This window comes from Cucumis sativus, chromosome 7, assembly GCF_000004075.3.
Source record: "Cucumis sativus cultivar 9930 chromosome 7, Cucumber_9930_V3, whole genome shotgun sequence".
Taxonomy (NCBI): domain Eukaryota; kingdom Viridiplantae; phylum Streptophyta; class Magnoliopsida; order Cucurbitales; family Cucurbitaceae; genus Cucumis; species Cucumis sativus.
In genome coordinates this window covers 14199295-14214324 of record NC_026661.2, presented here as the reverse complement: position 1 = coordinate 14214324, position 15030 = coordinate 14199295, and the positions used below count along the sequence as shown (strand labels likewise).

Below are 15030 nucleotides of genomic sequence, written 5' to 3'. Positions count from 1 at the left end.
CATTAAACTCAGGACCAATCGATCCTAACATTTTATATGATCAGAACATTCATCGATCAAAAACTGTATGAGATGATCAAATTACACTGGGAGAAACTGTAGACGAGGTGAGGCAATTTTTTATTGTACTATCCCACTCCACTACAACGTGCTTCAAGATTTTATGGGATTGCCATATTGAGGTTTATCCAGTTAGATTGGCGTCCCATCACTGCACTTCTTAAGAGACAAAGAGTAAAGATGCATACAGTTCACATGTCGACTGGAGAGTGCACAATTACATTATAGAATGTTGAAATTTTAGTGGGATTACTTGGTGATGACGAGTCTGTTATCGATCAAAGCCATGATGATTGGTTGCATCTTTGACAAGTGTTACTCAATGTGATCCACCGTTTGAACAAATTAGGGGTTCAAGATTGAGTTTAACAATCAAGATTGAGTTTAACATGGTTGGTCGTAGAGTTTCCTATATTGGCTAACAATACTGAGGAGAAAACTATCATAAAATATGCATGAGCATATATTTTATAGTTGATGGGTGGGAGTATGTTCATAAATAAATCAACTCATTATATGCACCTAATGTTTCTACCGTTCTTAGCTAATTTGCATGATATGGGTCGATACTCTTGAGGTGGAGCCTGATTGGCATGGTTGGATAGACAATTATACAAGACATCAAAACAAGGTATTTGTGAAATTGTTGGACATTAATATTGTTACAAATATGAGCCGGAATGATTCCCAATAGTGGCTCCACAACTCCTACGTGTCAATGGCTATTAATTACATGAACGAGCTTATAGTTCAAAGTATGTTATTTTAATTTAATTTAGATTAGCAATAACTTTTTATACATAGTACATTTAAAATCTAAAATATTAGTTAAACAATACATATGGAGAGATTAATTTTGGGTGACCCGGTCAGCTACACATGTAGTCTCTTAGTATAAGTACATGTTTGATCTTCTTCAACCTGATCAGGTACATCATGCTGAACTTGAGTTATATGCCCCATATTATTTGTTTCATATAATATGTTGTGTTTCAGATTGTCTGGGAGTCGTACAAAATTGTCATGGATAGTTTGCCACATTTATGTACGAATGGTCACGACATATGGCAAATGGCTAGTCCTCTTATATGTTTTCACATAGAGTGTCATCATTCTAACAGAACACTTAGACATTTTGATGTACAATAAGATGTTCCACATGACTGTAATACTAAACCACTTTTATAAAACATTGACCTGAGGACTGCTGATTGGTAGAGTTGCTCATTTGGTGATATGATGGCTAAATCACAAGAGGTTTATAGCTATGGGACTTTCAATTGGGCAATTTGATATGGATGTAACTCAAGAATACGTATGTTGATACAAAAATATTACCAAGCTCTATATCACTTGATCGAGAGCTGTTGTGGGTTATTTGATACACATTTAAATATTGTCTAATTACTTTTAGTACAAATTTATTTTGAATGTTTTCTAATTTATTCTAATATTTTACAGATATCGAACAATAGTAGATTTCAGGATGTTGCAGATGATCCATAACAAATCCTAAATATATGCAACGATAACGAGTGGTACATGGAGAACCTACGTTATATGTACGATGCACCTATTGTACCTGCTCCAGTTCAAAGGAGATGTGCCCGAGTGCAAGTGCCTGGTGAATTGAAAGAAGTTGACCAACACATGGAAGAAGTACCTCTCATGACACAAACATAGAGCGAGACTAGTTAGTTAGTCCAATGATGATGATACCAACATTTGTAACGAGATATTATGATTCAGGAGTCGGTCAATCGTCAGACTTTGGAACATGATATTACAATTTAGAGGCAGGACCATCATCATCAAACTTTGGACAAGAATACTATAATTTAGGGTTCAATCCATCATCTTCATACGTGCATGGTCACGAGCGCGGTCGTGGAGAACATAAGGAATATTTGTATTACGAAGTGCCCGCAGCGATATCTGACCAACAAGATTAGCAATAACTATAAGAGAATTAGGAGAGACTACAACAACTGAGAATGAGAGTCGACGATGACGACAATCAGCTAGAAATCGTTGACGTTCAGGTTATGGAAGACATTGATTTTTTTTCAATGTGAAAAATTGTTCAAAATTATTGTGTTAGACATTCTACTTTATATTTAATTATTTTCCAATCACAAACAATTACATTTACGGTCTTCAATTAATGAAAAATAAATGGATTACAACGGTAATCCATAAATTGAGAAATTAATGTAAACATAAATTGAAAAAAAAAGTTGAAAGAAATTTCATCAATTTAAAAATACAAAGAACACATATTCTTAATAAGTTTCAATAACAATAAAATTAATTTTCATTAAAATATATAGAATTTTAATTTTAATAAAGAAAATAAAAATAAAAATTGAATAAATAAATAAACAAAGATGAGAAATGAAACTATACAAAAGAAAAATTATTTTAAAATGAAAATTAAATTCTAAAAAAACAAATAATTTAAATAAAATTAACATATAAAAAATTATAGAGATAACGGTGAGAATAGCAAAATTTAGTATTATAAATTGAAAAATAGAAAATCTGAAAAATATTAAGAATTTTGGCAAAACTGGTGGTTACATAATTTTTTGGATTTCTTTTACCCGTTTATACCCTTTAAGTAGGATAATATGTGTTTTTAGATACAATCTATTTGTCAAATAACACAAACTACAATTAATTTTGAAAAATATTAACTAATTTGGATTAACAAGATTTTCTCAATATCTCGTAAATATATGTCTTTAAATCAAATTAATTTATATTTATTTATTTACTTCATCTTTAATAAAGATTTCTCCTACAAAATTGCTAAAACATTTTCAACCGTTCCTCTTCAAATATTATGAAATCTAATCCTTAAAACAATCACAATCACTACTTCATTATTTTCAATACATAGTACTTATAATTAACAAAAAATTAGTTGTGAGAATTTCAACCATTCCCAAATCATTATATTTCATTATATTTTGATTTCAAATATTACATCATATCCTTAATTACAAGCATAAATTAAACATTTTGTATTATTTATATTTCAAGTTATTTAAAGAAAATTATCAGATAATACATATGGATAATAATAATTTAAAAATAAAGTTTTATCATCACTACAATCGTGCTAATTATGATTATACACTTATTTTGATTGATTTTTATTAAAAAAATAATTTGTTGTACCTCTTGTATCATATAATTATTTTTCACGTTGTGTTTTTTAATTATGTCAATATTCGTATTTATTTTAATTAGATGTTTTATTTTGTAAGTGACATTTTATTTCCAATCATTCTTTTGTTATGCATATGTAATCAAGAAGTACAATACATGTGTTATATCTCGATACAAATAATGAGACCAAATATCATACCATATAGTGTATTTATAAATTTTAGAAAAATATTAAATAATTTAAGATATTTACGAGATTGACAAGATTTTTCATCTCCTATAACTTATAACAAATTTTTGGATTTTTAATATTCAAATAAAATTAATTAAAATTTATTTATTTAATTCATAAAACTTATCTTTAATAAATATTTCCCCTAAAAAAATTGTTAAAAGATTTTCAACTTTCCTCTTTCCTTAGATTTCAAATAGTATGAATTCTAATCATTGCCTGAAATAATGACAATCACTTCTCCACTATGATTTTTATTTTAAATTATTTTAAAAAATATTTATTAGATAATATATAGTTATTTTAATTTATATTTCAAATTGTACACTTATTTCGATTGATTTTTATTTTTAAAAAAATTAACTTATTGTGTTACTTTTGTTAAAGAAGTATATTTTGCAAACAACATTCAAATATGATAAATGTTAACTAAAATTGCTATTTTGTTGCTAGATTTATGCTAATGGCAAATATATATACAATATTTTCAAATTTGTTATATTTTAAACCATTTATTAGATAACACATAATATATAAATTTTAATAAAAATATGAATTTAAATTTTAATATATATTTTTAATAACAATTTGAATTTAAATTTTAGGATTTAATTATGCCTAAACGACACTTTTGCAATTATTTGAATATTCTTTTTAGAAAAGAAAGAGATTAAGAGAGGGGCAACCGACAAGAGATAAACACAATATGAAAGATAATTTTTTTATTGCAAACAAGAGAGAAGAGCTCAAATGAATTTCGAATGTATGAAGAACTCACATATTTGAGTGGACGAACTCATCGATGCATATCTTGCTAAGATGTATATAAGTTTTGAATTATATGGTATAATTTCATGATTTCATCTTTATTACAATATGAACAATGCTCCCCTTTTCAACTTGAAGCTTTCAGGTATGATTGTTTGACAGGTGTAGAGCCAAACCCTTTGATTAAATGTGTCTCAATTTTGCAATTACCCATTTCAAATGAATTGTATCTTTCGGACATTGAAACAGATTTTAAATTTTGCTGGCATAAGGTGGAGCTTCCAATTAATAGTAAATTTTCTAATCTTTACGTTTTTGTGAGAAATTTTTTATGTAGCATATGTTATTTCAATTACAATGTATTTGGGGTTTAGGTAAATAATTGTACTTTTTATATTGGATAGGGGCATTTGAGGAATTGTTTTATTTATTTATTTTTCTAATTTTTATGTTTTGCTATTATAACAATTTAAAATTATTTTTGCTATTTTCCCAAAGTAAAAAGAAGTGGGCGAACGAGAGAGCGAGAAAAAAAGGAAATGGGTAAAGACTCACCCAATGAGAGAGAAAAAAAAGAAAGAAAAACGTTATTTTTCTAAATAGTTTTTAAAATGCATTATTTTGATAAAATAGTTTTTTAAAAGGGGCACTTGCAAAAAAAAATGATAAAATAGGTTATAATAATTAAGTCCATAGCACATACTTGATTATTTGCAAAAATGGCAAAAACGAAGCCCAGTCCACACATCAAGAGGCAAAATGTCACAAATGCCCCTGTTACTTATACATGTTCAATACACCTTATACACGTCTGATACACCTAATACCCCTTAATACACTTTATACTTCTTGATACACCCGATACATTTGATTGATATACTTGATGCATCTAATATTTTTTGATACACTCGATACCTTTTGATAGACACCTGAAACATTACTAATATATGTTTGATACACGTGATGCACTGCAGATATACTTCTTGATACACCTGATACATTTGATTAATACATTGATGCCCCTGATGTTTTTTGATACACTCGATACTTTTTTATAGACACATGAAACATTACTAATATATGTTTGATACACGTGATGTACTGCAAATACATTTAGTATTCTTCACTTATATAATTGATCAATTAAATGCCCTTGATATGCTTGAATTCCTACTTATACATTTGATATACTATTGATAATAATTCACTTTACTGATATGCTTTAACAATATATTGTTGATATACTTGATAATGATACATTAAGTTACACTAATGAATTGCATAAAATTTGAAAAAACGAAAAATCACGTAGTAAGTATATTAACCAACTAATACATATAATATAAGTATATCACAACACTGATATACAAAATTGAGACAAAGTAAAACCAAAACAAAATTAATATAAAACAAAAAAAAAAAACAAAATAATTTAGAATCAAATTCAACTCAAAATACACATCGGAGAAAAAAAAATCACAAATGAAGTTAAATTACTTCGATAAACAACCATTATATTTCATATTGCAATTATTGTACTATTGATATTTTAGAATTAAGATTAAGACATAAAAAAATAAACAACTTTTCTAGCATAAGAATAAACAAATAATTAGGACCTTAAAATGTATGAAATAATACATAGTATGTTAGTTCAACGTTGGATGGGTTTGATGCATGTTTTCATGTTGGTGCTTCTTTAGACTTTGGTGGAAGAATTTTTTTTTTTTTTTTCTCATTTGGTAGGTAGTGTGATGTGAGTTGAGTAGAAAATTGGATTTTGTGAGAATGCTTTGAAAGAGGTCATCCACACAAAATTCTCCTTTTAAGTGGTTTATCAAATAACATATGATATCATCTAAGTTTTAGATTTGAGATTGATACAATCATACAATCCTAAATTAGAGTATAGATTGATATTTTTCTATCTTTTTCCTACTTTAACATCATAAATTAAAATTTAGAAGTAGAGAGTGAAGTAAACAAAAAATGGGGCAATTGTCTCTCATTTAAAACTACCAAGTTATCAAAATTTTCAAAAATTAAAAAATCGACAAAATATTTAATAACCATATTGTTTGTAAATATTTTATTACATTTGAAAATACTCATTTAACTTTTATATATACATTAAATGATATTGACATTTTGGTTAATTAATATATTATTAAAATTAGGTTTGATTGCTCGGCTTTAATTTCGAAAATTAAATGCAAAATGTTTTTATTAATAAAACTCTAATAGCATTTTTGATGTAGAATTAGACACAATCCTTGGTTTTCAAGCATCTTACTTTCAATATACTACTCCCAACATTCTTACACTTTGTTTGAGATTATTGTAGCTATTCAAATAATTGATAGTAAAAATTAATTGTCATATGAAATACATTAGTGTTTGGTAAATATATATATAAAAGTATATAACAAAAGTTTGGTGAAAGATGTTATTTAACTACAATAACCAAATTAGAGGCATATATTATGTAATTATTTATAAATTGATATTTAATATAAAAATTTCACAGTTTATTATTGATCAACTTTGTACTTTAAATTACAAATTATGTATTTTTATTTCTTTACACTGTATGATTAAAAACTGTTGTAAACTTGAAAGGAAGTAAGTGTTATTAAATATTTCATTACAAGATGATTTAAGGTGAATGAATTTTGTTTTAATGTAAATAAATGATTCTTGATTTGATCGATATTATTGATATTATGATAAAAAAGTGGTGAAACAAAAACAATCAATTAGACTTTAGAGAATAAGTTAAAAATGTATATTGAGGTGATTTCGAACACGAGAAGAAACTATTTAAAAAAATTAATGAATAATTTATGAAAATTGATAGAATTAATTTTGACTCTCTCACGAGCTAATTCAAAACAAAACCTCATATATACGTCTATAAATCCTCATATATATATATATATATGTCTATAAATCCTTAAACCAAAGGAAGATGAAGAATATAAAAATAGAAAAGCAAAATTCATAGTTTACTACTATTGCATTATAAATAAATTTAATTATTTTCTTTCTATTTAGCCGAGTTATTTGAGAAAATGGTATATTTAAAAAAGAATTAGAAAAAATGGGTGATATGAAAAGTTTTTAGGGAAATGGGATAGAAATTTTAGCCTCATTTGAATGCGTCTTTTGTTTCTTTAATTTAGCCGTGTTCTCTCTCCCAATTAATTGGATTTTTTCTTTAATTTTTATATATTTTTTTATTATTACTTAATAACTTTTATTTATTTATTTATTTTCTTTAAATAAATTCATTTTTTATAAATTTTTTCCCATTATTACTTAATTGTTATTTTTTATTTTATTTATTTTTCTTAAATAAACATGTTAAATATTGTCAATAAAAGCTCAAGCAACATTCATGTAAAACGTATCTAATGGTGCAAATCCATCTCATGTCAATATAATTTTTTTTTGTCCTTATTGATCAAACTTAAGTCTTTTAAGTTGACTTGTCAAATCTTTTACCTATCTCTCTTATCACCTATTTATGATTTTTTTTTGGTTAAAATTAAACTTTCAGTCTAACTTAATAAATAAAAAGGTATTATTAAGTAAGATTATTAATTAACAATGTGATAATAATTAATAATTTATTAAGTAATAATGTAATTTTTAAAAAAAAGAAAATGCTGAATTTATCTAAGAAAAATAAATAAAACAAAAAACAACATTTAAGAATTTAAGAATTTATTAAGTAATAATGGAAAAACAAAAAATAGAAAAGAAAAGGCTGAATTTATTTAAAACAAAAAATAACAATGAAGTAATAATAGAAAAATTAAAGAAAGAAAAGAAAAAACTGAATTTATTTTTTAGAAAAATAAAAAATAATAAAAGTTATTAAGTAATAATAGAAAGATATAGAAAAAAGAAAAAGGAAAAGAAAAAAGGCAATTAAAAATAGAAATTCAAATTAGGCCAAAATTTCCACCTATTTTCTTAAATACTTTTCATATCACACATTTTTTCTAAAAAACTTTTTTTTAAACATATCCCTTTTTTTTCAAATAACCCCAATGACGTCAAATTTTCTTGTTGTACGTCATTTTCATTTCAACTTGAACGGACTTTGTTCTTAACTTACACTCAGCTCTGCGAATCCCAATTATAGAATTAGAGCCTAAATCCGCCAAAAGAAACAGATTTTGGTTTGGTTACACTTTGTTGACTAATTTCAGCATATAGTTCAAAGAAAAGGTACCGTAGAACTGGATAATTCCACCACTTACTTCCTTCATTTCACGTTTTTCAATGCATTCTTCTCACTCTAATCATCATTCCCATCTTAAGACCCGCATGCATTTAGCAGCAGAACCTCCTCACCTCATCCCCACTTCAGCTTTTACACGCAAAGCCATATCTCCCAAATGAAGATCTTGTGACTGATAACCTCCCTTTTTCTTTAAAAGTGGACACAGATTCACGTGCCCATTGGAACAGAATTTGGTTTTTTCCTGATTATAATATAAATTCCTTTGTGGGTTCGTTGATTTGCTTTGAATTAAAAGGGGTTGTTGAGTTTTGGCTTTTGGGGGAAGCTTTTTGGTGGTTCTTCTGAGATGGGTCGGTGGGGTTCTAGTGGGGTTTTGTTTCTGTTTGGTTTTCTCTGGTTACTCAGCGGCGGAGCTAAGGGGTTTCCAAGTGAAGATCTGGTGCTGCGGCTGCCGGGTCAACCGCCGGTTAGCTTTAAACAGTATGCTGGGTATGTTGACATAGATTTGAAAAATGGGAGGAGTTTGTTCTATTATTTCGTTGAAGCAGAGGAGCAGCCAGAGAAGAAACCTCTCACTCTGTGGCTCAATGGAGGTTTCTTAACTTCAATTCTCTATGTCTTTCTAAATTTCTAATCTGAAGTTCGTTTCAAATCAGTTTATGTTGCTTAGATGGTCCAAAATTTTCATTCCATCTGTCAATTTCCTCTTGTTGGGACTGTTCAATTTTGGGTTTTCTACGACAACGAGTGCCTTTCCATATTTAAATCTCATCACATTTTGAATTTTATCTGTCTTTATTTAGTTATTCAAATCATGTAATGCTAATTTTTGTTGATTATTGGTGGATTATTGTCATTAGGAAGAGAATTTGTGATTGAAAAAGTGAATCATTCTGTGGTTAGGTCCTGGTTGTTCTTCTATTGGTGGAGGTGCTTTTACAGAGTTGGGTCCTTTTTATCCCAGTGGGGATGGAAGAGGCCTCAGGAAGAATCCCATGTCTTGGAATAAAGGTAAAAGAGGTTGCAGTTGAATAGACTCTAAACTGTATCATTCAATTTCAAGTTTGAACCAAGTGACTTTTGTTTTGAATCATTTGAAGCTTCAAACCTTCTCTTTGTTGAATCTCCTGCTGGAGTGGGATGGTCATACTCAAACACAAGTTCAGATTACAACTGTGGGGATGCCTCAACTGGTAAGGAAAATCGTCGGTTTCACAATTTCAAGTGTGTTTAGATGATATACGATGTTTGGTTCATAAGTGTTTGTGTCACTCAAGACTCAAGTTACGAAGTTGAGTGTTTATCTTGTGAGTTTTGTTTACTTTATGGTTTGAGTTGTTAAATTCTGGAGGCTGGAGTTGCATATTTATTCTTATGAAATCTACTTTTGATACTGTATACCAACTTTTATAAATCATGAACGTCACCCAATTCTAAGTTTCTATAATCTGTTCGTGGCAGCCAGGGATATGCATATGTTTTTTATGAATTGGTATGAGAAGTTTCCATCATTTAAAAGCAGGGCGCTGTATCTTACTGGCGAAAGTTATGCAGGTTTGTTAAACGTGACCTACATCAAATTATCTTTTTCGGTGATAAGCAAGTGCGGTAGCTGATAGCTTATTGTATTAACTTAATTTTCTTGACTCGAAGAAGCGTAATGGAAAATGAATCTTCACTGAGTTTCCTTTAAAGGAATCAATAGTTCGTACAAAATATTTGATGAAATTAAATTCAGATTGGGAATTTCTCTTTCCTAATGTAGTTTGAACAATTGTTGTTAATAGTTTCGCTTTTATTACACAGGGCATTACATACCACAGTTGGCTATTGCTCTATTGGATCATAATGCAAAGTCCAGCGGTTTCAAGTTCAACATCAAAGGAGTTGCTGTAAGGAATAGTAATTTGATAATTCAGTTTCTTTTAGTCAAATTTTTATTTACCGTTCGTATGGGTTTACCTTTTTAGATTGGGAATCCTCTATTGAAACTCGATAGAGATGTTCCAGCAACATATGAGTATTTTTGGTCACACGGAATGATTTCAGATGAAATTGGCATTACCATCATGAGCGAATGTGATTTCGAGGATTATACTTTTGCAAGTCCTCACAATGAGTCACATTCATGCAATGAAGCCATATCCATAGCAAACCAAGTTGTTGGGAATTACATAAACAATTACGATGTCATACTTGACGTGTGCTATCCATCTATAGTGGAGCAAGAGCTGCGGTTGAGGAAAATGGTATCAACTACATCTTTGTAAACTTTATTTTTCTAATCCGTTCAAGTTGAGTGCTTCAATTGCTGTTATCTTCTTAAGTCTTCATCTAATTTCTGCAGGCTTCGAAGATTAGTTTGGGGGTTGATGTCTGCATGACCATGGAACGAAAATTCTACTTCAACCTTCAAGAGGTTCAGGAAGCCCTTCATGCTAACCGTACCAAATTGCCTTACCGTTGGTCGATGTGCAGTTCGTAAGTTATACTTGTAGAAGTATTTGTTACTTTAACCTGTATGATACTCCAAAATAGTAGCTTTTACAAAAGCAAACTCATTATTTTCAAATTAGGAAAAGAGCTCATTCTTTGCTGCTTATGTTCAACCACTATACATTGCAAAATCCATTTCAGGAACTTAACATTTTGTGAACTTGATGGACAGTATGATAAATTACAGCGACACCGATGGTAACATCAACATACTTCCGTTGATTAGAAGGATAATCGAATTTCAAATCCCAGTTTGGGTATTCAGGTATCTTTTGTTTCACATCTGAAAAATAGAAGCATGAAATCGTGTAGTTGGTTTGTTGATGTATAAGTCGTGACATGACTTTGTAAACCTAACTTCCATTGTAGTGGGGATCAAGATTCTGTCGTACCCTTGTTGGGATCTCGAACTCTCGTCCGTGAACTCGCACATGATCTAAAGTTCAAAATTACGGTCCCATATGGGACTTGGTTCCACAAAGGCCAGGTACTTTTTGCACCCTAATTGTTTTTTTTTTGTGTCTTTTCAACTTTTAAATTATTGTTTCATCTTAAGCCATGGGTGCACGTTGGCAGGTTGGAGGTTGGGTGATCGAGTATGGAAATCTGTTGACGTTTGCGACAGTAAGGGGCGCTGCTCATATGGTACCTTATGCGCAGCCATCTAGAGCATTGCATCTGTTTAGTTCATTTGTTGGTGGCCGGAGACTGCCTAATTCAACTCGCCCTTCAATTGGGGATTAGATAAGTTTTGTACACAGATTACTCATACTTCATATGCATTCTGGAAAATGGTAAAGAAGAAAATAATTAAACATTCAATCCCCCCAGTCTGGGGGCAATTTACAATGTTGAGTTATATGGTTTCTACCACTTAGTTTCTTCTTATTGAGTTCTTTGAAAAGTTGGGTATGAATTGGAATGAAAAATAAATTAATTCTCTGGATTTCTTTTGTTCGATACATCATTTTATGTTGCACTTTGTCCCATCAATTCCAAAATTATCGAACATAGTTCAACCATTAAAGCTTACTTGACTTTTGTGTCCATGAAAGTCTTCAGAATTAGCCTACATTGAATAATGCCACTTGCACTATATGTGGTGATTACAATTAAACTCTACTTTCAGTAATAAGAACTGAACGTCAAATTTTCATTTAAAAACTTTTTACAGTAAAAATTAATAGTATAAGTATTAGAGTTGGTCAACTTGTTATCCATTTAAGAGAAACATCCTATAAATGTGGCATCCCAAGCTTAGGATTTGGAAGTTGATGGTCTTGGCATTCCCCTGGCCACGCTACCTTAATCAACCTTGAATAGTTGATACATCGTTGCATGAATTCTATCTTTCTTCTGAATGAATAAAAATTGGTGCACCTGAAGGTAGACGTTACAGTTTACTAAAACCTTGCACAAACAGTTTCTATATTTGTGATTTTGGCTACTTCAACTTTACTAGGAACCATTCTATAAAAAGAGTTTTGGAGATGAGATTTACTCATGTCTGTACTTTTAATCTCAATTCCATCTCGTGTGCTAATGTTAACCTTTCGAGATCTAATTTACTTTAGGTTAGCCTTATAATTAATTTGTTGGTTAATTTAACTATTAAATATGAAATATTAACTATCGATTAAAAAGTGGATTATTTTTCGGGAATAACATTAAAATATATATTATGGGGATAAGGTTGAGTGATTTATTATGTAATTTGATATATCTTATACAAAGAGTTTGCCTATAAAATATAATTAATCTCTTTTTATAAATTAAATTTGTTAATTGATGAAAATGTTTTTGGAATTAGTGTCTTCAATTTTGAATTTTATTTAACATTTAGATTCAAGATTATTCATATTGAAGTAACTTAAAAAGTAAATGGATAAATGTTGAATATCTTAAATGTATACAATTATGTAAGCTAATTATGTAAGCTGGAGAGGTCAGTTTTAACAATTATGCAATTATGCAGCTAACTAAGAGGATTAATTTTAGCATTTCAACTAACTAAGAGGATTGATTTTAGGATTTTAAACAACACAATTTAAGGATTTGAAAGTTAAATAGAATATGTGAAGAAAAAACATAAAACCAGAAACTCAAACCAAACCAATCAGTGGTTTGGTTCGGCTCGGTTTTTTAGTAAATATTAGGGCGACTCTGGCTTATCGCTTATTACGCGTCCAACGTAATTTCAAACAATGAAGGGGTAAAATAGTAAAATGATGAAACACAAATTAGGGTTTCAACTTCGAACGCCTATATATATATAGACACAGGCGCCGTAGACATCATCAATTCCATCCCTTCGAATCATTTTCTTTTCTTTTCTTTTCTGGATTATTTTTCTTGTGAAAGTTTCTTTTTGGTTTCAATTCGATTTTTAACGATGGCAGTGATGAGCTTATGAGATTGTCATGCACCACTCTGATGATCTGTGCTGATAAGTTTCTCTAAACCCATTGATCTGAGCCTCTTCTTTCTCTATTTTCTCTCATTTTTCTTCAAATTTCCACTTTTTCTATTGGATTTTTGAGGAATGGGATTTTGATTTTGAGATGAAATTAAGGAACCAAATGATGGGCATCTTCTTCGGAAGATGCAACCATGATGCGGACCGAAAAGCTTTAAGCTACTGGGGATTAATTTTGGCCTCTGATGGTTCCTTCTTATTTATTTATTTATTTATTTATTTATCACTATTATTATTATTATTATTATTATTTCTCGTGGGACTTGAACTCTCGACCTCCTGAATGGATTTTACATATTGGACTTAGCCAAAATCTGGTGATTCTGATGGTTCCTTATTTTAATCATTCCTCAAAATTCCAGTTTAGTTTATGATCGAATTTTTTTAATGTTGAACTTAATATTGTTTTCAGTAAAATATATTTGCATGGTTGTTTTGAATTATTGTTTGGTTCACTAAGGTGGTCTTTTACAATACAAAGAAGCACGAAGTTTTGGATGACATTTTTTCTACTACAAAATTGGTGTTCATTGTTTAATCCTGTAATGGTCTTTTAATAGGAGAATTTGATTGAAAGTTGTTAAGATTCTTCCTTGCTAGGAGTATATAAGCAAATCAGATTTAGTACTTGAACCTAGATTTACAATGTTAGAGTTTGTGTTGATCGATAACCAAACACAGATTGCTTTTCCTTTGCAACATTTTTGATCTAAAGACTGGACCAATTAAAAGATTGTTTGTTTAGCCTTTCCTTGTACCAGCTTAAAACATTAACGAAGCATTTCCATGTAAGGAGGTTTTGATGTTGTACTTTCAAGTGGAGCAAAATGGAGAAAAGATAGAAGGGGAAACACCAACATTTCAATGGTCTTTTGGAACTTAATTTTTTCACCCAACAGGAAAGAGAATGTTAATCGTATCGTCATGAAATATACCACAGGAAGATCAATTGTGTGCGATGGATGAGCTACATAGAAAGGAAAAATGGTAGACTGAGAAACAACCTCTCAGTTTACTTGGATCATTTAATCTAAACTTTGACCTATGCTTCTGGAAGAAAATGTAATATTAAAATATAAAAATAATATATAAATAAATAAGAAAATTTAGAAATTCAGAAAATAAAAATTTCTAAAACTTCCACGGAATTCTCTCGTTCTTAGTGTGTCCATGCAAGAGGTGGTGGATGGATTACTAAAAGAAGATAATGTCTAATTAGCCACCAAAAATGCATCCAACACGATGTTAATATTCAATGAATATATATTACTATGATTTTCTTATGAATATATTAGTATAACTTTCGTCATTTTCTTGGATGTGTGTATTTGTCAACAACTTTTTTCTCCCACTCATTTATGCCATTAGTTTGGAACATGTGTTTCCAAACACATGTTAGGAAAACGAACTCCGCAAAAATAAATGATTCTATGAAAAGCTAGCTGATTGTGTAACAAATAAACGATCGTTTGAAGGTAGAAAGTTGAACGGTTGCGTAAGAAGGTAAACGATAGAAATTGTTTAAAAATCTAAACAATCGTTAGGTTGATAATGAAAAAAAAAAAAAAACAA

At 29.6% G+C, this 15030-nt stretch overlaps 1 protein-coding gene and 1 non-coding gene across 2 annotated transcripts; both read left to right on the top strand.

Annotated features, from left to right (window-relative positions):
- The first annotated feature begins 8395 nt into the window (after window positions 1-8395).
- On the top strand, window positions 8396-11944 carry LOC101210351 (serine carboxypeptidase-like 42). The gene is made up of 10 exons (XM_011660827.2): window positions 8396-9079; window positions 9390-9497; window positions 9587-9679; window positions 9948-10040; window positions 10293-10378; window positions 10457-10735; window positions 10834-10967; window positions 11155-11247; window positions 11352-11469; window positions 11559-11944. Exons 1-10 carry the CDS (start codon window positions 8833-8835, stop codon window positions 11724-11726), a joined length of 1419 nt encoding a protein of 472 aa, XP_011659129.1. The 5' UTR covers window positions 8396-8832; the 3' UTR covers window positions 11727-11944.
- A 1431-nt stretch (window positions 11945-13375) lies between these two features.
- Window positions 13376-13460, top strand: LOC116405333. Its single transcript, XR_004218536.1, has one exon. It is a non-coding gene; the product is annotated as a small nucleolar RNA Z221/R21b (small nucleolar RNA).
- Window positions 13461-15030: the final 1570 nt, after the last annotated feature.

What these genes read in the sequence shown, in the direction of transcription:
- LOC101210351 (XM_011660827.2), top strand. Translation starts at nt 8,833, where the DNA reads ATGGGTCGGTGGGGTTCTAGTGGGGTTTTGTTTCTGTTTGGTTTTCTC. An exon ending in CACTCTGTGGCTCAATGGAG is followed by an intron (nt 9,080 to 9,389) that starts GTTTCTTAACTT and finishes TTCTGTGGTTAG; the next exon opens with GTCCTGGTTGTTCTTCTATT. An exon ending in CGTTGGTCGATGTGCAGTTC is followed by an intron (nt 10,968 to 11,154) that starts GTAAGTTATACT and finishes CTTGATGGACAG; the next exon opens with TATGATAAATTACAGCGACA.